The sequence below is a fragment of the Pseudophryne corroboree genome, chromosome 7, assembly GCF_028390025.1.
Source record: "Pseudophryne corroboree isolate aPseCor3 chromosome 7, aPseCor3.hap2, whole genome shotgun sequence".
Taxonomy (NCBI): Eukaryota; Metazoa; Chordata; class Amphibia; order Anura; family Myobatrachidae; genus Pseudophryne; species Pseudophryne corroboree.
This window is the reverse complement of record NC_086450.1, coordinates 412,730,251-412,757,644: the sequence shown is the minus strand read 5'-3', so window position 1 is coordinate 412,757,644 and position 27,394 is coordinate 412,730,251. Positions and strand designations below refer to the sequence as shown.

At 44.8% G+C, this 27,394-nt stretch overlaps 1 protein-coding gene across 1 annotated transcript in view; it reads right to left on the bottom strand.

The window, feature by feature from the left end:
* Nucleotides 1–26,491, bottom strand: part of SLC5A11 (solute carrier family 5 member 11) — a 61,618-nt gene extending 35,127 nt beyond the window's left edge. Inside the window, exons 1-7 of the mRNA XM_063932426.1 lie at nucleotides 26,317–26,491; nucleotides 24,069–24,140; nucleotides 22,634–22,738; nucleotides 17,972–18,031; nucleotides 17,765–17,869; nucleotides 15,415–15,520; nucleotides 12,835–12,915 (exon numbers count right to left, since the gene is read on the bottom strand). Of these exons, the coding sequence (XP_063788496.1) occupies nucleotides 12,835–12,915; nucleotides 15,415–15,520; nucleotides 17,765–17,869; nucleotides 17,972–18,031; nucleotides 22,634–22,738; nucleotides 24,069–24,140; nucleotides 26,317–26,448 (661 nt within the window). The 5' untranslated portion in view covers nucleotides 26,449–26,491. The remainder of the gene's footprint in view (nucleotides 1–12,834; nucleotides 12,916–15,414; nucleotides 15,521–17,764; nucleotides 17,870–17,971; nucleotides 18,032–22,633; nucleotides 22,739–24,068; nucleotides 24,141–26,316) is intronic.
* Nucleotides 26,492–27,394: the final 903 nt, after the last annotated feature.

The following is a 27,394-nucleotide window of genomic DNA, read 5'->3' as shown; positions in this document are numbered from 1 at the left end:
CTTACGGTATACCATACGCCAATAGCGTACTGTGTTCTTTCACCTTTTAGAGGGTTTTAAGTAAGATAAATATTAGGCTTTAACAATTGGCGGCTCGTCCGTCCTTCACATATCTGCACTAGGTAATTTCAGCAGACATTATCCATCAGCAAAGGGCGGGAGGTCATATTCCTCGTCGTGCTGACCGGATAAGCGTCTGCTTCGCTTAGTAAAGGGTGCTGAAGGAATCCGGAACCGGAGGTAAGAACAATACGCTAGTGTCTTTTAAAACTGTTTATTTCTGTCTTGCGTACGCACGCACGCATATATCTGCATTTCTTTTTTCATTCGTGTATTTTCATATCACTCTCCTGTTTGCCATTTCACAATTGTTAACGGGCTAAGAAAGATTTGTTGCTATCAGTAGTTAAAGAGTAAAGGTAATACATTTAAGGGGTAATTTGTAAAGCACGCACACAGCTTTACCTAAAGATACAAGGAGAGATCTGTGTGGTGCTCGGTAGATGATCGAGGATCACCTACATTGATAAACGTGTTAATTGTGTTACGGTGGATATCTGCCTTGCGTACACGTGTCTCTAACAAAAGGCTGAGACTCGCGTACGCAACCCAAAGGCCGACGCACGCAGTGTATATTACGCAACGGAGTGTCCGGGTACGCCCACGTAACAAATCACACGATAGTGTTATTTTAAACAGGCGAAAAGGTGGCAACGCGATAAATAGCGCAAGTCAATTTTAGTGTCCGAAATTTAAACTAATAGATCCTTCTCTAAATTTACGACTCATCTGGTCTAAAGGAAAGAAATTTCTGCGCAGAAATAGAAACAAAAGTAAAGTGTACATGTGGTGAGTGAGTGTTTGCATATATATGTTTTTACAATTTTTGGGTTGAACCACAAGAAGTCGAGTTCTCGTGAGGTACATACATGTAAGTGACGTGCATGGTGGCTAGGGAGGCATCCCTTGTTAAACATAAATTTGAGCATTAGAGAATAGCAGACCAGGAGGTCTACTGTAGCACAGACCAGGAGGTCCAGGTACAGCAGACTAAGAAGTCCGCTATAGAGAAAAGAGCACAACCCAGGGGGTTGGTGCAGAACCCATATAGGCCATTAAAGCTCTGGCTGAAGGAATTCGCAGCCGCAATTTTCGATTCCACTGGTCGCTCCGCACATAAGATTAGTTGCTTATGTGCCGAACGATTGTACCGCACGTAATTGTGTGCATTAGTTAGTAATCTGACCCAGTGCCATTTGCGTACGAAAGGGGTCATAAACGCTATTTGTACATTCTAACGTGATTTGTGTAATTTTTTTTATTTTAAGGGAGGTTCGCTGGTCACTCAGGAACTATCCAGCAACCAATAGTTACTGGAAAGAGTAAGTGCTCTTCGGATCACCCTCGCATGTTCCAGTAAATAGCGGTTCAGGTCGCAGGGGCCCTAGGTCGAGTACGCCAGCGCTAAGGCAGTGTGTGGGCGTATTGGTCGGCGTGGGCGAGTGAGTGGGGTACTCGGTAAACCGCCACCGTCGGCCTATCTTGAACATCTTGGTTTTTGTAAGGGTTCGCTGAAGACCCTGATTGAAGGTCAGAGGTAGTGAAAGCAACACCTGCAAGTTATGGGGGCCAGTTGTTCAGGTAGGGGGCGATCAACCTCGGTTCGGGTTGATTCAGTAAACCGGCCAATCGGGTCGGCAAGGTATGTAATGTGTGAAAAATACGGTTCACACACAGAGGTTTTATGTGATGAATGGGAAAGAATGACTGTACAAGACGGGGAGAAGTTCCCAAGAGTAGGCAGCTTTAGCCCAGATGTGTTACTAAATCTAAGGAGAAGGATATGTCTCATTAAATCAACAAAGAGACGGATCAAACATTATGAATTATTTACAGTTATGGCAACAGGAGGGTGAAATACAGAGAGGATTGGCTCAGGCGGCGGGATCTAACCCTATCAGGAAACTGATAGCTACGGCACCACCGCCACCTTACATAACGGGAGAGAAGTTGGTTGCGGAGAATGACGCACTAATTTGTAATAAACAGGCACTTAGTAACTGCATAAATGTTAAGGATAATATGAATAAGATGAGTAATGCAAGTATTAACCCGTGCAGGTTGTACCCTGTTTTAAACTTTCCCCAGGAGTGTGATCAAGAGGACGAATCGGCAACAATATCGGCGCTCTCTCTAGCAGCCACCATATCAGAAACAGCAGTAGGCACATCCCAACCCCCGAGATTAGTATCAAAAGCCCCTAGCGGAGGGACAGGTGAGGTCGTATCAACGGGTAAGTACGGCACCATACACTTTGCTGAAACCATTTCACCACAAGCTGTAGAATCTATTCAGAACGATGTAAGTAGACTTAATCCCGTTAGGGTAATAGCAGTGCCAAATGGGAAAACTGACACTTCAGGAATCACTCCTGTCAGAAACATTGCCATGCACTGCCCATTTTCCCGAATGGAATTAAGAGCAATAGTGTCTGAATTCCCTGACCCTAGAAAAGATCTAGTTGCTAGCCAGAAATACATTAGAGACCTAGGGAATACAGTAGAGCCCAATAACAAAGACTGGCAGATATTGCTGAGGGCATGTTTACCCTCCAATGTCGACTCAGCACAATTCTTAGCTGACTGTAAATTAGATGAGGATGTACCCCTTACGGATGTGTACAACCAAGACATTGTAAAGAGAATAAATTTACAGTTAAAAGAGTATTTCCCAGCTGTTGTCAAATGGAACAAGATTTTCTCCATTAAACAAAAGGAGTCAGAAACAGCTGCTGACTATTTGCACAGGGCATTACTAGAAATGGCTAAATACAAAGGCATTGAAGACATCAAAACAAATGTAAATCATAGAGAAGTAGCAGTATCTGTGTTAATGGATGGTTTAAAAGAAGCATTAAAGACAAGAGTACAGACCACGCAACCATGTTGGCGAGGTCTGTCGGTGGCTACTTTGAGAGAGGCTGCTGTTGATCATGATCGCAATATCACCAGACACAGGGAGTCACAAAGTGATAAGTTAATGGCCGTAAGTATACAGGCCCTGACCACAAGGCAACCTTTGTATAAATCTCCAAACCCTGTGGGTAAGTCAAATGTGGTAACTTGTTATTCCTGTCATAGAGAGGGACATTTTGCACGAGACCGTAAAGTGAAAAACATACAAAAATCATATCAACCCCCTAGACAACGGCATGACACACGAAATTGGGATCAGGGACCGCAGAGACGGAGTCATGAGCCACATGCAGGGGAAACAAAAAGGTATCCCCCAAAAAGAGACTGGCAGGTCTCGGGTAGTTCCCATTTACCCCCTTCTCAAGTAGTTGCTGCCAGCGCGATTCAGGGAGGTCACCATACCCAATAGGGGTGTGGCCATACCTGTAATCTGCAGCCAGTGAAATTGCTTGCAAGCCTTGGAAGTGAACCCGAGGTCACAATTGATGTAGCTGGTAAATCATTAAATTTCCTTGTAGATACGGGGGCGGCCAAATCAGTGATAAATTCGACAGTGGGCATGAGAACCACTGGTAAGACAATTCCAGCCATGGGAGTAACGGGAGTAGTCCAGCACTACCCTGTTAGCAAACCAGCAGAGATTACAATAGGGCCTTTGCATACCAAGCATTCCTTTTTGCTGGCGGCATCGGCACCGACTAATCTCCTGGGAAGAGATTTATTGTGTAAAATGGGGTGCGTCATTTATTGTACTCCTGAAGGTGTATTCTTAGACATACCTGAGAATCACGCTCAGGAAGTGCGAGACATGTTAGACTCCCCATCAAAATTAATGTCCCACACAGTTATATTAAATAGGAATCCATCCCAGGTAGAAGAAATGACATCCCAAATACCAGAGTCACTGTGGACTAAAGATGGACAAGACACTGGATTAATGGCAAACGTAGCTCCAGTAGTTGTGCAAGTAAAAGATGGTAGGATAGCTCCAAAAATCCCACAATACCCTCTGAAGCCAGAGGTGGAGTTAGGAGTTTACCCAGTAATAGAGCGCTTGCTACAGCAGGGCATTAGGTAAGAACATCCAGCACTGCCAATAGTCCCATCTTCCCTGTGAAAAAGAGTGGGGGGAGGGGTTACAGGCTAGTGCAGGATCTAAGGGGGATTAACAAAATAGTTGAGAGTCAATTCCCCGTAGTGCCAAATCCAGCTGTCATCCTTATGCAGATCCCTCCCACTGCGAAATTTTTCACTGTTATTGACCTCTGCTCCGCCTTCTTTTCGGTACCCCTGCATCCTGACAGCCAATATTTGTTTGCATTTACATACAGAGGAGTCCAATATACATGGACTCGATTACCGCAAGGTTTCATAGACAGTCCAAGTATATTTTCACAGGCTTTGCATGATTGTTTACAGTCTTTCCAACCAGAGAGTGGATCAATATTGATACAGTATGTGGATGATTTACTACTGTGTTCAGATTCACTGGAAGCGTCCCTGAAGGATACGAAACAGCTCCTGTTTCATCTTTCAGACACAGGACACAAGGTTTCCAAAGACAAACTACAATTATGCCAGCCTAAAGTAAAATATCTGGGACACTGTCTAACACAAGGACTGAGACACCTGACCGCTGATAGAATTCAAGTAATTAGAGACATGACTCTGCCACAAACCCAGCAACAGATCAGAACGTTTTTAGGAATGTGTGGGTATTGCCGTAACTGGATCCCAGGTTTTTCCATTCTAGCACTACCCTTGCAAGAGATGGTCTCATCAAACAAACCTGATCGGATTTCGCATACAGACGAATCCGAGATGGCATTTGAGAGACTTAAACAGTGCCTAACGCAGGCACCAGCATTAGGTATGCCAGACTATGGGAAACCCTTTGAACTGTACGGAACAGAAAGTGCTGGTTGCGCAGCAGGCGTCCTAACCCAAAAGCACGGTGATGCCAGCAGGCCGGTAGCATACTACAGCGCTCAGCTAGATACGGTAGCGCGATCCCTCCCCACATGCTTGCGAAGTGTCGCTGCAATAGCATTGCTAGTTACAAAAAGCGAAGATGTAGTGCTAGGACACAACCTCACAATTCATACGCCACATGCAGTGTCAGCCTTGTTGAATTCTGCCCAAACCAGGCACGTCTCATCAGCACGGTTTACAAGATGGGAATTGGCATTAATGGCCCCCGTAAACATCACCATAAGGAGATGCAGTGCATTAAATCCTGCAACATATCTCCCAGGTGTGCCTGGACAGGCACAAAGGGTGGAGGATGAGAGTGGTGGGGAAGGAGGATTTAATACAAGGGATGACACACATGATTGTATGGAATATTTGACCCAAAATTTCACGGCAAGGCCTGATATCAGTGACAACCCACTGGAAGATGTAGATTTTACTTTCTACACTGACGGTAGTTGTCACAGACAGACAGACTCGGGAGACTTGTGTACTGGATACGCAGTCGTAGATGACCAAGGCACCATAGAAGCAGAACCGCTAGGCCCACCTCACTCAGCCCAGGTTGCTGAACTGGTTGCCCTAACCAGAGCATGTGAATTGGCTAAGGGCAAGTCAGCCAATATCTACACCGATTCTAGATACGCCTTCGGGGTAGTCCATGATTTCGGAGCCCTATGGCGCCTCAGAAATTTCATGACGGCAGCTGGTACACCGATAGCGCATGCAGCTCACATCAAAAGACTTCTAACAGCGATACAGGAACCTGACAGAGTGGCTGTTATCAAGTGTAAAGCACATACATATAGCCAGGACCCAGTATCACTTGGTAACAGCCGAGCAGACGAAGCTGCTAAGTTAGCAGCCGGTACCCCCAGACAGACAGACATCACACAATTGATGGTATTTAATACCATCAACACACAGAAGTTGTGTGAGATGCAAAATTTGTGTTCCACACAGGAAAAGGCAGTCTGGAAGGCAAAAGGATATGGCCAGGAGTCCTCAGGACTCTGGACAGATGGACAGGGTAAACCAGTGGCCCCCAGAGCATATCTTCCATGTTTAGCTGAAGCAGCACATGGGCTGACTCATCTGGGCAAGGAGGGAATGTGCAAGTTGGTAAGAGCATATTGGTGCGCCCCAGGATTCTCATTCCATGCAGGTAAGAGAGCAATGTCATGCCTTACCTGTTTGAGGAAGAACATCGGAAAGGCAATACCAACAGAACCATCTCATATCCCACCTACAGGCGGCCCTTTTCAGGTAATACAGATTGATTTTATACAATTACCCCCTTGTCGAAATTTGAAATATGTACTTGTTTGTATAGATGTGTTTTCAAATTGGGTCGAAGCATTTCCTGCGGCCACAAATACCGCTATGTTTACTGCTAAGAAAATTGTGCAGGAATTTGTGTGTAGATATGGTATCCCTAGAATAATTGAAAGTGATAGGGGTACCCATTTTACAGGTGATGTCTTTCAAGGAATGTGTAAGTTGATGGGAATTGATAGTAAGCTGCACACTCCATATCGCCCCCAGGCGAGTGCGAAGGTGGAAAGAGTGAACAGCACAATTAAAAATAAATTGAGCAAAGTTATGGCAGAAACAGGATTAACATGGCCAGAAGCTTTACCCATTGTACTATACAGCATCAGAACCACTCCCAGGTCCCCTCTTAATCTGTCCCCCTTTGAAATCTTGTTTGGTCGACAACCGCATGTTATGATTAACCCTCAGGATGATTTGAAGTGTAACAATGAAGTGACTGTAAAATACCTGGTTAACATGAGTAAACAGCTAAGGAATCAAAATGACAATCTGAAGTTAGTGATTCCTGATTTGCCAGACAGTAATTGTCATGACATTGAACCTGGGGATTATGTAATGATACGGAATTTTCTACGCTCAGGTTGCCTTATTGACAGATGGGAAGGACCATACCAAGTCTTATTGATTAGCACGACAGCATTGAAGGTTGCCGAGAGAGAGACTTGGGTTCATTCGTCCCATTGTAAGAAGGTTGCTGATCCAGAGAGGTCCCGTGATAAAGAACAGACGGTAGAGGAAGTTGTATCACTGGAGTGTCTGTTTCAGGAGAACTGAGACGGCACCTGAGCATTGAAAATAATAAGATCGGAGGCAGTTGTCGATCCCCTGTTCCCTTTTATTGTTTTTCTCCACTTCCCATCCCATCTCCCTCAAGTATTTCTTTCCCCCTTCTCATTCTTCTCCATTTCCTCCTATAAGATGGACTTGCCCCAAGAGACTGTGATCCGGATTTTTCTGTTGACCATGATGTTGACCAGAGCAGTCTATTCCGGCGAGAGTACCATGGAGGTCGAGAGAGGTTCTGGAATGGGTTCTGATGACAGAGATGGAGGCGTAGATTTCCAAGAACAACATAATCACCGAGTAAAGGCGAGTATCAGAAAACGATCTGGTAGCATTGACAATAGAAGAAATTGTGAAGGATTGTTAGCTGAAGAGAACTGTATCTGTAGGCTCTGTGACAGTGTAGTTGAGGATGGGTGTATCAAGAAATGCCAATCCAGTTTTAATATCCACATGGACCGGCATCCATTGAGTGACTATCACTCCTTAGTGGGTAAAGTGTTAAATCAGACAGATTGTTGGGTATGCTCTCAAGTACCTCAAGGCCATAGCAAATCAGGATTAGTGCCCTTCCCTTTAACTATAGGGGAGGTACTTGAGCTAAGTGGTGGGAGGCCGGTGGACAGGAGGTTTAATATCTCCAGTCCTCCTAGTTTGAAGCTCCACCAATATCATGTGGATAGATCCCTAGTATGTTTTAACATTTCCAATCCCCGAAAGCCGGGAAATTGGGAAGTGTCATGGAATAACCAAACCATGACCTTTTCATACAGAGCCGATAGAATGCCAACAGACACAGAACTTATACGCCACATAGCTGGTAGTGGAAAATATTTCCGATATAGGTATACCCTAGGAAGTAGGTCCATGAGAGTTGGAGAGGTATCACCAGGATACTGTGCACATATCATACAAACTGATACGTGTAGTAAACAGATGGGAGAATTAGGGTTAGGAAATTTCATATGGAAAATGTGTAATATGGTTATGTCCTACTCCGTCCCATATGTTCTCCCCGATGATGCATATTTCATATGCGGGAGGAAGGCGTATAAGTGGCTTGCCCCAAACTCTGAAGGATTGTGTTATATTGGAAAAGTACTGCCTGAGGTAATGACTGTATCACATACTAAAATGAAAGATATTCACCGCAGTGCCCAAGCTCCTTATACTCACACCCATTACGAGCACATCGTTAAACGGCACCTGATAGAGAGAACAGAGCATCCGGCCTCTGACCTGATCAGTGAATCCACCGGGATTCAATTCCTAATCACGTTAGATATCACTCGTACCGCCAGAGGAGTGATAAATTATAAATATATATCTGCGCTTGCAAATTTATTAGACAATATCACTGAAATGTATGATGACACATTCAGGTATACTGGAAGGGAGCTCCAAGCTTATAAAACAGAACTGGTTCAGCATAGGATGATTCTCAATTATCTCACAGCAGTGACAGGCGGATATTGTGTCACACTGGCAACGCAGTACGGCGTAAAATGCTGCACTTATATTACGAATAGCACCGAGGACCCGGTCGAGGTCATAGACCAAAAGATGGACGACATTCTCCAATTAAAATGGGAGTTCCGAAGGAAACACAATCTCACCCTTGCCGCTGTGGGTAATGAGCTGACCAGTTGGGTGTCATGGTTGAACCCGCGAAATTGGTTCTCTTGTTTAGGAGAATGGACCCAAGGTATTATCATGGATGTAGGGAAATTCCTTTTGTGTGTCCTGGGTGTCATCTTACTAGTCGGTCTGATATTTAGATGCGTTCGGGTTTTAACAAAGTGTAAACGTAGCGCCCGAGTGATGAGTCTAAGGAGTGAAGATACTGTAATAACAACGACTGATGTGATTTATGACCCAACGATAGAGACAATGTTGTGATGAAAATGTGATTCCACGGTCCGTTTCTTTCACCTGTTTCTCGTTTTTCTCCAAGGTAAAAAGACCCGCTTGGAAGAAGATTTTGACAGCCTTGTATACAGACAACAGATGGACTAAAGAAGAAGTTTGACAACCTTTTTCACAGACAACTGATGGACTATGCCATAGACCCCCATATCCCTAGTACTTTTAATTTTACGCTAGCCCAACACTTTTTGTAAGTCTATGGACATTGATAAAGCTTTGCTTACGTTTATTAGCAAAAGCACAAAGAGTCTACAGTCAACATGTACTTCAGACAAGACTTCAGACAAGACCTCAATCGGCAAATGTATATTAACCTCACATAGAATATCAATGCATTTACCATAAGTGTTCTTTATCTTCATCTCTACAACCTTCAGGTAATGACACACATAGTCGATAGGGAATACAGGCACAGATATCAGCACTCACATATTCCTCCATTCATGTATCATCAACTAAAATGTGCTTCCCCATTTTGTTGCAACCAAAAGCCGAAGAGAGCTCGGTAAAGTTTGATAGCCCATCCACAGACCCGTACCACGGGATAAGAAGGAATTCAAATGTATACTTCGCAATACCTCGAAGCTTGATTTAAAACACGTACGGCACGATGATACATGACCCCCCAAACATGGATTCATACACACATGCTTCTGCTATCTCACTAGGTCATACCCTTTCCTGCCTTCTCCTCTCCTCCCCTACCCAATCATAGAAATGTATTATACATGACATATATTTTTCTCTTTTTGAAATGTTTTAGAAAGTGGCAGTAATTGGTGACTGCCAAAGGGTGGACTGTCAAAGTCAGAAAAATATCACGCTACACACTGCCATATTTGCACCTCATGCATGTCCCCGCTGCGTGTGCATGAGCTCTCCCGTGCGTGCGCATACTTGCTGTTGCGTGCACCCGCAGGCGCACGGTATGCGCATTTACGGTAGAGTTTGTATGCGTCTAGCGGGCGACTCAATCGTTACATATTTTAACCATATAATGTATTTTGTAGATCATGGTCCCTTTGATAGAATCTGAAAGTTTAGTTAATGTAGCATGTTCGTGGACAGAGAGATCCTTCTTTGTTTGATACGAAGGGTCAGACAAGGGTTATACAGTGGTGTTTAGTATCCATCGGAAGAATATTTAATTAGCAATATTCCGGTGTTGGTTTGAAGCGGATAACTCGCTCGTGCGAATAGTTATGGACATAAGAGGTTTATGGACTTTTACTATATTTGCACTTTATTATCCATGCGGCGGGAAACCTAGTTTCCCACCCACCTGAGCAATTGGAAATAGTCACAGCCCACCTGTATGAATCAACCTATGACCTTTTGTTATAATGCGAAGAGGAATTCCTGTGTCCAATGAACAATAAGAATAAAGGGACCATTGTACTGTATTATGTGTAGGGTATAAAAGGACAAGCCACTCTGGGCCAGCTCTCTATTCTCTTCAACGGTTCTCATTGCTGATAATCGGGAGCTGGATATCCAGAGGCGCATGCGATTGTTTCCCTTGAGCGTAAGTTTCTCCGCAACCATATTACCTTTATTGTTATTGTGAGCCATATCTCTCTCTCTCTCTCTCTTCTCCTCTTTCTCTCTCTTTCTCTTAAGTATTATTGTACTGCTATTGTATTTCATGTGTAGTTTTCTGGTTAGGTGGTCAATGTTATTTTGGTAGTGTATGACTTGTAATGTATTATTCTTTTGCAAATAGAACGTTCATAATTGGTGTTAGAACCTAATACCGGTATCTGTGTATTTATTATATTTCTAAGTATTCTCAGAGCGTCGGAGACGCTCGTACAGTTAATAAGGTTACACTGTGTTACATTTACACCCTATCACTGCACCAAGGTTTATTGCATAAATACATTGTTTATGGTATAGTTATAAAGGTTTAACATCGTGAGCATCAGCGCCGCTTGTGATCTCCTCGTGGTCCCAAGCGTCCGCTACGCTAGTAGCATACCATTACGTTAGTCGACAGCCTATAGCGTGCCTGCCTGTGATCTCTTGGCCGTAAGCGAACGTGACGCTCGAGCGTCTCGACTACGGCTAAACGATTGTTACACAACGTGCGTACCCTTACGGTATACCATACGCCAATAGCGTACTGTGTTCTTTCACCTTTTAGAGGGTTTTAAGTAAGATAAATATTAGGCTTTAACATGTCACACGAAGAGCAGATAACACAATTTATGACTGTACATGTAGATCTCTGTTACATTAATTGTACTGTGGTTTCCCTGCAAGCTGACCCTCTCCCACCAAGACTGAGAGGTCTATGGGGTAGATGTATGAAGCAGTGAAGAGTGGAGAAGTGAGCCAGTTGAGAAGTTGTACATGGCAACCAATCAGCTGCTACATATAATTTTATAGAATGCACTTGATAAATGTTACTTCAACGCTGATTGGTTGCCATGGGCAATTTCTCTACTGGCACACTTCCATTCTCATCACTGCTTCATACATCTCCCTTAATGTACTAAGCCTTGGAGAGAGATAAAGTGGAAGACGATGAAGTACCAACCAATCGGATCTAAACTGCTATTTTTCAAACACAGCCTGTAACATGGAAGTTAGGAGCTGATTGGCTGGTACTTTATCTCCGTCCACTTTATCACTCTCAAAGGGTTAGTACATAGACCCCTCTATTCCAAAAAGATGTAATGCCATGTAAATGTATCTGTAATCCCCAGAAGTTCCTACAAAAGCGTATGACCTTCTCACAGTAAGATATCGGCTATCTCATTTCCACGCTAATTTTCTGATTGCTGTTATAACCTGGGTCGAATTTGTAAACAGATATTACGATATACCTTTAACTTCAGATGATTATGAAAAAACTCAGCAAAGTAGTCAGGTTAGTGGGGATGCAAAAGGTATAGACATTCTTTTCTCACTTTTCCAAAGTGAATCCATTGCCTGTGCATCGAGCAGGCGGCCATCTTGTGGGCTGAGCATGAGAGCACAGTCTGCCAGTTCACTAAGAACCAGTGACATAAATGAGGATGTGTATTATATTCATTGGGCACTACTAGTGTCATTACTTAAACATGACATCATCACTTGCCCGATAAATTAGTTGCCTCCTATGAATATTGGTTCAGTCTATAAAATGGCTGCCGCCACTGTGTGTAGGTGACAGATACATGAGGGGAAAAAAACAAAATAAAAACATTTTTAGTTATTTTGAGACAAACCAATATAACTACCCTTATGTACCCCAGAAGTTCAGTCATATTTTTAGACAGGGTATTTACCATTAAATACGTAGAATTTGTCAATACAGTATTGTTGAGATATGTGTACACTGTTGGTGGGGGAATGGCAGAATAATACTAGTACATGCCGGCAGAGCTTACAAATTTGAAGGCAGCCCAGTACTTAACAAGCGGAGTAATTTAAGTAGCAGTAATAAGGACGTACAGCCGTACTCATAGTTATGCATGTAACAGAAGCTCAGCATGGAGTGGATCATACAGACCACCAGCCGGTGACTGTATGGAGGTAGTGGCAGTGCAGGATTCAAGTGGTGAATAGCAGGTGTTGATAGCAGTAATTGCAGGGTCTCATTGAGCTTAGGTGTCCCACTGTGGAGCTCTAACACAGTGCCAAGATGGTGTCGCGCATGCACATAAGACCAAACGGCAGCCATCTTGGTAAAGGGATTAATGCCAACCTGTAGGAGCACCATGGAGACTGTACAGTACCACTCTCTAGGTTTCAACAAGTATTGCCAAAACTCAGTTGTGTTGTGTACTGTATGTTAAGTACGTAGCTGCCACACAGTAGATGTGACATATACATACCGACAATGGGATCACATACTCACCGTATACCATGAGAATAAGAGCCCCAATGATCATGATAACTGTCTGCAATGTGTCGGTGTAGATCACTGCTGCCAGGCCACCTACAGCACAGATAGCAATTGGGTGTTAATGATTTTATATATATATATATATATATATATATATATACCCTTGCAAAACAGTCGGCACTCCCAGGCTCTTAGAAGCAGCGTGCTCCGTGCCAGATCCAGAAAAAAACATGCAGCTCCAAGAATGAACGGCACTGAAGGCAGGTTTGTTGCAAAAAAATTGTATTGAAAGGCTACAGCTGTTTCAGGGCATCAGCCCTTTCCTCAGGCCAAATACAGATATCTGTATTTGGCCTGAGGAAAGGGCTGATGCCCTGAAACAGCTGTAGCCTTTAATTACAATATTTTTGCAACAAACCAGCCTTCAGTGCCGTTCATTCTTGGAGCTATATATATATATATATATATATCATAATAAATTCACTTAAGCATAATATTCTTTGGCTTTAAGACAATGACACTTGTAACGGGTCTTTGCAGCAGATATCTCTGATAGCTGGTATGATCCCTCCATTCCCACTGGCATCCGCAACCCCCACAGGTTATGGAACCCTCCCCAGCAATGGCCATCGCATATGTTAGGTAAGCAGGAATAGGCATGTGCAGAACCCCCAGCAGCACTCAGAGCACATCACAGGGATGGACTACTTACAGATTAAGGTATTCACGATCAGAGCTGGATTTCCCCCTTGGCGTTCAGGAGAGCAGGAGCACTTTGGAATGTACAGTAGAGAGTCTATAAGTGCATGCTTGGGGTTTGGACTGCCAGAGAAGATGCAAGGTGGTTTGGGCTGCTTCTTCAAGGGCATTTGGGAGTGAGGTGTTTTGAAGACTACTGGGAAGTAATGGGAGCGGGAAAAAGTTTGAGAGAGGCCAATTAGAGGATGGAGTCTACGCTGTTATGCTGTAAGTATGAGTGGATGGCTTTTGATGGAAATAGGAAAGCATGAGGAAAAGAGTGAAAGAAGTAAAGGAGATTGTGGTTATAGAAGAAGGAGGCTGAATCAAAGAAGTTGGCTGATGGAGGAGGTTTATATGATAAGGAGGTAAGTGAGAGCAGTCTCAAGGCAACAGTGCCAATGGAAGATGTCAGTGGGGCTGTTGCAACACCCAAGAATGGGAGTTGGCACGTTAAAAGGAAATGGGAATGCCTAGCTGCCCAGATGTCCATAAGTTGGGAACAGTACCAGGGGTACAGCAATGCAAAGGTGCTGTGGTTAGGAGAGCCATATTGATTAACCTTAAAAGAAAGAGACGGAGGGCTCAGAGGTGAAGCCTCAGTAGGTTCACTCAGGAAATAGTAAGATGCAGTCACTAGGATGAGGAGTGTGGAGGTAGAAGAGACCACAGTAGGAAAGTGCATCAGGAAAAGCAGTGTCAAAGGGAGTTTTCAATAATGGTTAGAAGAGTAAAGGAATGACATAGGAAAAGCATGTGAGATTGTTGCAGAAGGTTCTTGTGTTCCAGGGGGAGAAGGGTGAGAACGGGGATGAGAATGTGGCTGGAGGTGTTAGGGTAGTGCCCAACTTTGTGGAGGAGGGAGCATGCAATAGTGGGGATTTAGCGGGGCCCTGGACTGGTGCTGTTGTCACCAGCAGCAAAGGCTGAAGAGAAAGAGGGATAGGATTTGTGGGTGAGGGCACTGGGTCGGTCAGAGGGAGCAAAGCAGTTTGAGCTACAGTCAGAGAAGGTTACAGTAGGGCAGTGATGCTACAGAGGGGAGGTTGGGTACAAAAGCTACCAGAGGATCCAATGATGTACAAAACTTAGGGGGTCATTCCGAGTTGTTCGCTCGCAAGCTGCTTTTAGCAGCTTTGCACACGCTAAGCCGCCGCCTACTGGGAGTGAATCTTAGCTTATCAAAATTGCGAACGAAAGATTCGCAATATTGCGAAAATACTTCTCTGTGCAGTTTCTGAGTAGCTCGAGACTTACTCTGCCAGTGCGATCAGTTCAGTGCTTGTCGTTCCTGGTTTGACGTCACAAACACACCCAGCGTTCGCCCAGACACTCCTCCGTTTCTTCAGCCACTCCCGCGTTTTTCCCAGAAACGGTAGCGTTTTTTCACACACACCCATAAAACGGCCAGTTTCCGCCCAGAAACACCCACTTCCTGTCAATCACATTACGATCACCAGAACCAAGAAAAAACCTTGTAATGCCGTGAGTAAAATACCAAACTGCATAGCAAATTTACTTGGCGCAGTCGCACTGCGGACATTGCGCATGCGCATTAGCGACTAATCGCTCCGTTGCGAGAAAAAAATACCGAGCGAACAACTCGGAATGACCCCCTTAATTCACTTTCTCCTATTAATGACTAAGAAATATTTCATTATATACATAAAATGAAAGGGGGGAAGATTGTTTTCCTTATGCATGCCAGCATTACATTTGGCAGTTGTCTCATGCAGCAAGTTCTAGGGGCAGTAAAATTAAGGTCAGTCACTAATACCAACCTCCTTTAAGGGAGCATTAAACTGATGTGTTTTACAAACATAACACAAGCCAAATAATCCAAGTGAGACTCACCAGCTACTGTATAGATTGCAGTGATCACAAGTAGTCCAGTAACAGCCACATAGAGATCCCACTGGAGGGCCTGCTGTATAAATAGTGCCCCAGCATACATGTCCACCTGTGAATGAAGGATACATTACATTGTGTGGACCTGCGGCTGTCACCTATACACAGTGGAGACGGTCACTGATGTATCCTAAATAAAAAGTTAAGGCAGTCTCATGGTTAAGTAATTATTTATCATGGTGCTTTATAATTGTCTATGAACCAAACGGGGACTTTTACAGGACATAAAGTGATACACCTCCTCCAGAATTATTTTGGGGAGATTAGGAGATCTAAGAAGCGCCTCAGCAGTGCCTTGTTCACTAGTTCCTTTGAACTAATGGGCTAGATTCTTCTGAATATTGGTTCAGCCCATTCTTCCTGGATGGGGGATCCAGGTGGAGCTTTGAATGGGCATGGTACTGTGGATTGCACCACAATGGAATCTCCTGCAGTCACAGGCTGTAGCACATAGCAACAATAACTGCTGTTTCTACATAATTGAATAAGCAATAAATAAAAAAAAGTTTGTTAAATAGGCCCCTGGCCTACCTCTCAGACTGCATGGCCGTAACTAGGGGGATTGGGGGGGGGGGGGGAGGGGGGCTAATGGGGCATGTGCCCTGGGTGCAGAATCTGAAAGAAGGGTACTCTGCCTCCCCTCTTTTCTCTCAGCTCTAAGGGGATACCTTCTGCCGGGTCCAGGAATCCTGACTGCAGGTACCCTCTGCTCTTCACCATCAATGAAACTCCCCTCTCCCCGGCAACTAGAATGCTATTGAATGGGGCAAGGGCGGTGACCAAGGACTCTACAGCTGCCCCTTTTTATTTCCCAAGCGCTGGTCCATGGCTGTTCACACACTCCTGAGCCTGTGTAAGCGATGTCTGCCCCCAGGCCTGTTCCACAATGCCTCCCCATTCCCACACACAGCTCCACCAGAGGAGGAAAGGACCTTAAGGGGCTACCTACTGCCAGGTCCCAGAACCCTCGCTGCAGGTCCCCGCTCCCCAGTACCACCAATATAGACTGCTGGGAAACCAACCCCCTGGCAACTAAAACACTTATGAATAGGGCAGGGGTGGCCGTTCACACACTCCTGTGCATGTGTAAACTATATCTGCCCCCGGCCTGTTCCTCAGGGCCTCCCCCTTCCTGCATGGCAGCTCTACCAGCAGAGGACAGGGTGAAAGGAAGCAGCAGCTGATAATTAGTCTGGGCACTGAGGTGAGGTCTCTATACGCCAGGACAGCTGCTGCCTCTCAAAGTGTGTTTGTAGGTCCCAACTTGCATGCAGGGCTTTGTAGTCCTACAGCAGTTGGCCAGTTGGAGTCCTCCCCCCAGTATGTGTGATACAGTGATTGCATGGCTTATATCAGGTATATAACACCAGCCAGTCCTAGGGACTCCTCTCTGCAGCCAGGATAACCCACATTGTGTGTGTCTCCTCCCCAGAAAGTTGATACTCCTCCTCTTTAATTGGTCCTATGTCCTGATTGGCATACTGGGATTTGTAGTCCTACAGCAGTTGGCCACTCAGAGTCCCCCACAATCTGTATCTAATGTGCATGTTAGTTTTTTTGTGTTCCTATCCATTTTCCTAGGGAGTATGTGCTGGATGCACCCTAACGGTGCTAGTTGTCAATTTGCCCACTGTTTATTACTGTGTTTTTTACATGGTTCTAAAGTGTGTGTGTGTGTGTGCGTGTGCGTGTGTGTGTGTGTGTGTGTGTGTATGGGGTGGGCGCTAAATTACTGCCTTGCCCCGGGTGCCAAAAATCCTAGTTTCGGCCCTGCAGACAGTGCCATCTTTCCCTATGGGCAGTTGCCCAAGGATTCCAGGAGTATAAGGGCTTATAAGAGTATACGTGTTTTCCCTCCTGTCCCATCTTCCACCATCTGTGCAGTAAAGGAGTAATTATCAAAAATGCCTGCTCCAGGTCCTATATGCTGAGCAGATGAACACCCACTACCACCTGCGGAACATCAAAACTGCCATTGATAGCACCTCCCGACCCCTACCACTGGAAAATGGGTAGAGGCCCCAGTGCATTGCTTTGCCCAGGGGCATACACTGCTGTTAGGCCACCAGAGTATGTATTGCAGTATGATGACATGATTGCATCAGCATTCTGTGGATGGCAGTTAATTCAGATCAGTAATTCTCACCAACCCCTGACTTCAAGGAGCAACAAAATTTCAGGAGTAGCCTGAAAAGTCAATCACTATGATACTGAATACTGAACAACCTGCAATTACATGAGAGGTGTGACTGTGAATGGCAATCAGTAAAGTGAGTGTCGATGCATTGAATCTTACAGAAATTTTAGTAAATATGTAGATGAACAGATACAGAATGGCAAGGTAAATTTGGATCCTTTTCCCTCCAAAGCGCTTCTGCAAGTACTCAGGCATCGTGGTGACCTGGATGGAACAGAAGTACGTGATATTAGTAATACATCATCTGGGGTCAGGCAGGTCATACAATAATAACTAACGATAAGTACAAGTAGTTGGCTTTCTTACCCCAGCGGATATGTAAATTGGCAGAAATAACCAGGCGAGCACTAGGACACAAAAGAGGCCCTGCATGGGAATTAAGTTATGTTATTAATAATTATTTCTCAGTCATTCTTTTTAGTTTAGGTGAACAAAAATTGTGCCCAATAAATAGATTATTCATTTACTGTTTCCTAATTACATTATATTCTTCCATAGGTGCAGCTGCAACAGGACATAGCAATATATTGTAATACTTTTGATGTTGCAACGTCAAATATTCCCTGCCCCATTATAAAACACCCTTATATTATAGTGCAATGTATTAAAGGAGGATGTTTAGGGAAATTAAGGTAATACATTTTTTTTAAAAAAATGATAGAATAACTACACTCAATACATTTAGGGGATTTTAAAGCACCAAGAAACAAATAGATAGCTCCTCGTAGGACTTGAGAAAACTATTTCAGGTTGACTCCTTGTCATATATGCTTTAATATGCATCAAGTATTATAAAGATATTTATGTTATGCTTTAGAAAAGTCTTTAAAAAAAAAAAATCACACCAGGAGGAGCCCGTGTATATATGCGTACAGTGCTAGATAAATACAGCTGTCTGATCTATTGTAGCGAAACAGCAACTTAAATGCAAATTGTCCTTTATGCAGTGACCAGTAGATGGCAGCACCTAATAAGGGTTACTAACAAAAGAAGACAGCAGGAAGACTATTCACAGGACCACTCGTGCAAGTGTGTGTGGTGACATTTGGGGCAGATGTATTAACCTGGAGGAGGCATAAGGAAGTGATAAACCAGTGATAAATGCAAGGTGATAAACGCACCAGCCAATCAGCTCCTAACTGTTAATTTACATATTGGAGCTGATTGGTTGGTGCGTTTATCACCTTGCACTTATCACTGGTTTATAACTTCCTTATGCCTTCTCCAGGTTAATACATCTGCCCCACTCTTCAGTGCTTCATAAAGTGCAGGTACAGCAATGGCATCCAACATGTCATCTTATATCAGACTTTGGGATCTATGTACTAAACCTAGGAGAAAGATAAAGGGGACCGAGATAAAGAACCAACCAGCCAACAGCTCCTACCTGTCATTTTTCAAACACAGCTTGTAACATGGCAGTAAGCAGCTGATTGGCTGGTACTTTATTTCCGTCAACTTTATCTCTCTCCAAGGGTTAGTAAATTGACCACTCTCTAATGCTGGGTACACACCTACAGATATATCTGTAGATCAATTGATCTGCTGATATATCTAAAGCCGGATAGGGCAGTTTGCTGTGCATACATACACACTGCCTGACCCATCAGGGACTGACGTCATGAAATGCGTTAAATGAACAGGGTTCTTTTTAGTGGATCTACCGGCAGTTTTCTCATCTTAGACATTTTGGCCCAGATGCAGGGGTGATAGCATTTGCCCGTATGCAGAACTGAACGCAGCTTTATGGGTGGACAGATCCTCTTGTCATCTGTCTGTCGCCCCTCCCCGCTAGATTGTTAGCTCTTCAGAGCAGGGCCCTCTTTCCTCTTGTTGTCTAAGCCCTCGTCTCGACACATTTCACTCGCAGCTCTCCCCTACTCAATGACCATCTTTGTCCTGCTAGTAAAGGCTCATCTCCATCTATGGCCACCAGCCTCTAGTAGTACGATGAGCACTCCATCAATACTTACATCTTAGCTGTACTATGTCTTGAGAACGTGTGGTGCTCTATTTTACCTGTACTCTATTTCTGTTATTTATTTACTGTAATGCTATGTTTTGTCTCCCTGTACTGTCCTTTGTACGGCGCTGCGAAACACATGTGGCGCCTTATAAATAAAATGTAATAATAATAATAATAATAATAATAATATCCAAATGCTTGCTGATACCAGTCATTATTATAAGGGCACACTTGCACCAGTCCTATCCTTGCAGCAAAGGACACGAAAACACATCATCACTGCACTACATTCCCCTATCCACTGTACTACTGCACTATACTACTATACTACTACATTCACTATACTACATACATCATTACACTACATCATTACAATACACTGCACTACATACCCTATATGCTACACTACATCACTACACCACATCAGTGCAGTACGTGCCCCTATATACTGCAATACATTACTACACTACATACCCTATATGGTACACTATACATCACTACACTACATCACTATACATTACTACACTACATCGCCCTATAAGCTATACCAAATACCCCCATCTGGGAGGCAAAGCAGAGGTTGATATTGCTAACTGGGAGCACAGTGCCGATAATAAAGTCTGTCTTTAAACTCACCACAAAGCTGCTGTAGTGATACTCGGTGAGAGTTGGAGGTTGTACAGGCTCTTAGGGGTAAATTTACTAAGATGGGAGTTCTTTTTAAGATGGGATATTGCTCATAGCAACCAATCAGATTCTACTTCTCATTTATCCAGCACCTTCTAGAAGATAATACCTGAAATCTGATTGGTTGACATGGGCAACATCCCATCTTAGTAAATTTACCCCGTAGTTTCCACTGACAAGTGGATAGCTAGCAAAGTGAACCTTTGATTTCTGTAACATCAGTGACTGCACCTGTTAACAAGCAAAAGCCTGGTGCAATGTGTCCTCTCAGTGATGTGTAGCCAGCAGCTTGTTATCAGTTGGTGCTGGGCAGGCAGCCGGGATCATAGCCTGCTGAAAAACACAGCACCAACAGCTCGCTTCTATAGCTTGTACGGTGCACAGCACGCTAGTCGCAGCACTGCATAGCGAAGAAGATAGTTTAAGACAGTAGCCGGCATAGGAGAGATCCCAGGTACTGGAGCTCACCCACACAGCATCGGAGCCAACTACGGGCAGTCAGGTGGGTCAGAGATACTGCCCCAGGAGCTGTCTGCTGTCTCACTGGAGCAGCACAGCGCTGCTCGTAAAAAAATAAAAATCTAAATCCTGCTCCTCTGTAACTCCTTGTCGCCCCCTCAAATCCTGAACCCGGGGTGCATGCCCCCTTGTCCCCCTCCCCCCTAGTTGCGGCCGTGATGTCATTCATCCTGCCAGCAACAAAGGGGGCTGTAACTAGTAGTGCCTTCACACAGAGTGCTGGGGCTCTTTGTATTTCCAAACCTTTGTCCCATAAATTATCTTTCTTTTCTATTCCCAACTATTACTTAATGTTGACGTCTCTCCCTGCTTGTTTACATTCTCTCTTTTCAGCTTATTTGTCCCCCTCCATCTACCCGACCTCATTCATTCTTCTCCCTCTCCTCCTTCCTGCACTTCCCTATTCAGCGCCATATGGACAGATTCAGGCACCGTCAGCCCACAGAATAAAATGTCTCCTTCATGCAGGGGGATGGGTAGGGTAATCTGGGGGCCACATGGCATGAAGCAAGTCATATGAAGGGGGTTGTCCAAAATTGGGTTGCTCCCGTAACAAAAATCACATGCAGATTTTAGCTTTCAGTAGAGTGTCATTGTTTCTGACCCATAGTTGATTAGGGTTGGGTATTTGTGACCACCATCAGGATGGCCGGTGGGGGGCGAGCGTAACAAGCCCCTTGTAGGCTCACTGCGCTCGCCACACTGCGGCTCGGTTCTATTCCCACTCTATGGGTGTCGTGGACAATCACGAGTGGGAATAGCCCTGATAGTTGGCATGCCGGCTGTCTGGATTCGCAGGGGGCGAGATGTAGGGGGATGTATTGTGACCGGCGTAACTACATCCCATTGATTAAATTCCTTCCAAAGGCCTCATAATGGAGGTTTGTATATGACATTGATTTAGCTTGTTCTTCTGCCCATATGCCTGACCTGACCCTTGCCATGACTGCAGCCTGCCCTGACCTCTGTCTGGAATCTGACCACTTTCTGGGATTGTGCTCTAGTACCTGGCGGTGTGACCTGTTTATGACCTACCCTGACCTTTGCCCTTGCTGCTGACCTTGTGCTTTACTTTCTGGTTTGTAGTATCTCATTCTCCTTCCACTTATTATGGAGGTGCTGCCTGGTCCCTGTCTCCCAGATCCATAAACAAGGGGGACAGTAATCACATTAAGTTTTGAGGGAAATATTCCCGGCCCTGCTTATTATTGTTTACTAAGGGATCCAGTCGGGATCCCGGCAGTCAGAATACAGATGCCGGAATGCAGACACTGGCATCCTGAATAGGGGCTCACCAGGGTTAGGCGGCCAGTGGGGGAAGGTTCCGGGATTATTAATTACCTTCCCCTGCCAGGATTCTGATCATTGGGATGCCGCGGTCGGTATTATGACCCCACTTATTTGTAAGAACATGGCTACTCTCTGCAGACTTATTTTGAACCTGTAAATCTGAACTGTGTCATTATGAAGGGAATTATTAGATTTCCAAAAGTTTGCAACCAAAGTTTACAGCCAACCTCCCATATAACAGGTCAGCTATTGGCTCCAGTTTAGTAGCAGCGTTTAATCACTGCAGTGGCTTTATATAAGGATTGCACAGTCTGCTCATTGCTAAATACAGTTCTAGTTCATGGGTAGAATCTCCCTGCCGTGCGGTAATGCGGGATCACGTGCTGGAATCTGCCCTGAAGGCGTACGTTGCTGGCCTGTGTAGTGACAATGGCTGCATTCACAGGTGGTGTGACATTTCCTTATATCTCCTGGTGCAGCTTCAGTGTTCCCAGCAAAACACTTACATTCCATTCATAGGCAGTGACCGCAATTCCTGAGGCCGCTCCAGACCCAGCCAGACCAATGAAGTGTCCGCTGCCCACGTTACTGGCAAACAAGGAGGCCCCTACCTGGAGACAGATATGGGAGGAACAGACATGGATGAAGGAGCGGCCCAACTATTTACATCATACACTTTCACAGGTCAGGGTAACCATGCATTACTGGCACATATGTGTCTGAGCTGACAATGGAGACAAATCAGGGGAATGTGGATTTTGGGACAAAGAAGGCAGTTTGGTACCCAGCAACGCATGTCATGGGGTGAGGGGGCTTACACTGGGCACCAAATGGGTTGTTTAAGGTTATAATGATGATCTCCTAATTTCACTGCACATGCTGCTTGCAGAATTTCAGAATTTGCTGTATGGTATAATATCACCGACTCCTCTGTCCCATAATTACCTGATCTCCCCCCAGAGGCCTAATAATGACTGGATGGTGCGTGTTTGAGGGGGGGTTGGGGCTTTGACGTTGGGCGGTATGAGTAAACAATATACAAGGTCAAGTCACATTATTATGACCACCTCCTACATTTGGGCTGGCTTGGTGGGTATATAAGGTGTGTGATAGGCGTCTGCACACATATCACTCGTTGCTGTTATGGGTAAAAGGGGCAATTTATCCGAGTTGCAAAAAGGGGTGATTATCCATACCTTCCAACTGTCCCGATTTTCGCGGGACAGTCCCGTTTTTTGGGGACTGTCCCGCTGTCCCACCCGCGGGTCGCAGTGTCCCGCGGTGGGGGGGCAGTTGGGAGGCTCTGTCTCTCGCTGCCCTGCTTAGCAGAGCAGCAGAGAACAGACGCTGTGCGCATGCACACAGAGTCTATTCACTGGAGTCAGAGGGAGAGGGGGCATGCCAGTGGCTCACAGAGCGCTGGGCATGCCCCCTCAGTGACGAAAACGGGGACGTGGCTCGCAATCGCGAGTCCTCTGCGAAGCCACGCCCCCTTTCTTAGGTCACGCCCCTTTTTCGGGAGCGCGTGCAGCTTCGCCGCGCGTGTGTCCCTCTTTAGAGACATTAAAAGTTGGGAGGTATGGATTATCAGCTTTCGGGCCAAGGGCAGCAGTAGTTCTGAAATCAGTCACCACACAGCTATGAAGTGGGGGAAGTAGTGAAAGAGTTAGTGGCAGCGTGCAAGACCAATACACTAACCAAGCTTATTGGTAAATTGGTGGCTTTAGGCTTATGGGTATTGTTTGCTATTATGTAACCGAATAAACACATTGTTTATCTAATCTTCAAATATTGAGTCCTGAATGTAATTCTGGAACTTGCACAATTGTACTAACTTCATAACCTCTGGCGCGCCAATTGTGGAATGTGGGCTGGGGTTGGCTGACCCCTGTCCTAGAAGGATATTTAGCACATGTACCTGCACAAAATACTTATACTTACAGGCCACCATACCATGTCCTTTCCCGCCAGGAAATACCCCTGAACCGTGTTCCTCTTTGTACGCCACATAGACTGAGAAAACAATGAGATTTAACATTAGTGTTAAGAACCTTCATTTTTACATTCTTTCTTCAAGAACCTCCTCCTCGATAAGAGTCAACACAACAGTGGTGGATTATACAGTTCCCAGAAACATATATGGTTTAGAGGTGCCTCAAGCAATTCTCGCATGATTCTAGAGATGCTACCTGCCGATGGCACAGAGTCACCTGCATCTAGATGACAATGGGGTGGGATGACATTGGTTCCACTCTCAGAGTACACAATGTGTATATGGTGTAATGGTTAGCATTACTGCCTCAGCACTGAGGTCATGGGTTCAATTACCACCAACGTCCTAACTGTGTGGCGTTTGTATATTCTCCCCGTACTTTAGTGGATTTACTCCGGGTTCTCCGGTTTCCTCCCACAATCCAAAAATATACTGGTAGGTTAATTGGCTCCCAACAAAAATGAACCCTAGTGTGTAAATGTGTGCGTGTACATGGGCAGACTGGATGGACCAAGTGTTCTTGGGGGTCATTCCGAGTTGATCGCTCGCTAGCAGTTTTTAGCAGCCGTGCAAACCCATTGCCGCCGCCCACTGGGGAGTGTATTTTCGCTTTGCAGAAGTGCGAACGCCTGCGCAGCAGAGCGCCTGCAAAAACATTTTGTGCAAAACAAGACCAGCCCTGAACTTACTCTTCGTGTGCGTTGAATCTAACGTTGGAGGGACGGCTTTTGACGTCACACACCCGCCCAGCGTTCGCCCAGCCACGCCTGCGTTTTCCCTGGCACGCCTGCGTTTTTCCAAGCACTCCCTGAAAACGGTCAGTTACCACCCAGAAACGCCCACTTCATGTCAATCATCCTGCGTTGTGCCATGCGACTGAAAGCTTCGCTAGAACCTGTGCAAAACCACAAAGCTCTTTGTACCCGTAAGTCGCTCGTGCTCATTGCGGTGCATACGCATGCGCAGAAATGCAGATTTTTAGCCTGATCGCTGCGCTGCAAACAACGGCGGCTAGCGATCAACTCGGAATGACCCCCCTTATCTGTTATCACATTCTAAATTATATTTCTATGTTATGTGTATGGCTCGGATGACTATAAATGTGCCAGTGGTTGATTAGACATATATCCTAATAGTGAGTACTAACAGCACTTTACTAATCTGGATTGTAAAAACATGGACATGAAGCATTTAGGGGTCTATTTATGATAACCCCTTTCTCTGGCCTTTTCCTTTTCTTCCTATTTAGTTTTTTTTTTTTTTTTTTCTAGTTTACCATGTCCCCATAGCCCAATATCATGGGTACTGCAAGGTCTATCAAGGCTTCACTTTCCACTGCTAGGCAACACCGTCGTGGGATTACATGACCTATACCTGCCATTGCGGATCCACGAAGCCAGAGAGGCTTCCCCGGATCCCCTACAGATCGACGGTCTATTTACTAAGCCTTGGACGGAAATAAAGCGGAACAAGATAAAGTACCAGCCAACCAGTTCCTGTCATTTTTCAAACCCAGACTGTGTCATGGCAGTTAGGAGCTGATTGGGTGGTACCAAGACTTTGTAAATAGACCCCTAAATGCTTATGCAGATGCCCTTTCCTTTGTAGGCATCAACAGTTGCTGCCGGTGAGAGGGGAGAAAGCCTCTGCATAGCAGCAGGGTCTTCACTGGGGCTCCAATAAGAACCCCAGCATTATAAATATTGCAGCAACTGCATTATTATATGCAGCAATATACCCCACTAACAATAGATAAATATGTGTGTCCAGGATGGTTGTACTGGGGTTGCAGCTGAGGCCAGGCAGATAAGAGAGCTCTGTGTTACTTCCACCTGTGCTGCTGCAAAACTGCTCCCCACTTCCATGTCCTCTGAGCACTGTCCGACAACCCTCCAAAGTATCTGAGGGTAACTGTGTGCACTGCATTCTGGGGCTCCAAGATTTCCAACATCTGAGATCCCTTCAACTCTCAGCAAGAAGCACAGAGCGGTGGGGGGATGGCAGTATGTCTCTCAACAACAAAAACTCTCTGAAGTTGTAGTTTCACCCCTTGCTTCACCCCATTCACACTTCATGAGCGAATGAGTCCTCAGATTGGGAATGCCCCCCCCCCCCCCCCCCCCCACCCCAATGAACTTCCCCCTGTAGTGGTACTGCAATAACGAAACTAGTAAATTTTAACTTCTTGTTACTTACCCACAAACCAACTCCCAGGACAAACAGAAAGTACAAGACTAAGACCACAATGTCTGCAACTTCCAGGGACTTCTTGGAAGATGGGTTTGCTGTTGGGCTGGTGTTTCGTAGAGTCTGGCTGGTGGTGTCCATATTCTACACCTTTTGTTTTCCGTTATATAAAATGCTGACCCTTAATAATCTGAAGCAGAACAACAAATTACAAGAGAGAGAGAGAGAGAGAGAGAGAGAGAGAAAGAGAGAGAGAGAGGAGTACTTGTGTCTATTTATTACTTGCAGATAAAGAATGACAATAACAAGAAGCAGATAAAGGTGTAATCTTGTAATGTTGTAATCAGGTGAAAGTAGGTCATTAGGTGTGACTGGGAATCAGCATTGCCTGGAATAATAACATGACCCTTTATACTGAAGTAGAGACAACATTCTTTCAACTGAGTTTTTGATGCATCGATGTAGAGTCCATAAGGGTCATTTAAGAACATGTAAAAGCGCAGTGCAAAAACTGCATTGTGACATCAAGTGCCTATTTTGTGCAAGTGTACCTATGGCACAGCAGTGGATACATACGTGGGGATGAGAGGAATAAGATGCGCACAAGTGGGGACTTAAATTGTCTAGCTGGACAAAGGTGGCAGAAATCTAGCTGGACTTACTGTGTGACGTGTTTCACACAGTCCTAGAGCCAAGCACATTTCTAGGATAACTTCAACCAATGGGACAAACCATTCAAACACAAAAAGTCACGTGTAATAAAGACACTATTGATTCCCCCAAGCTCTTACAATTCATTTAAGATATAAATAGAGATAAACCAATATTTTAGTAGTAAAAACGAATGAATACTAGTGATGTGCACCGGACATTTTTCGGGTTTTGTGTTTTGGTTTTGGATTCGGTTCCGTGGCCGTGTTTTGGATTCGGACGCGTTTTGGCAAAACCTCCCTGAAATTTTTTTGTCGGATTCGGGTGGTTTTTTTACAAATAACCCTCAGAAACAGCTTAAATCATAGAATTTGGGGGTCATTTTGATGCCATAGTATTATTAACCTCAATAACCATAATTTCCACTCATTTCCAG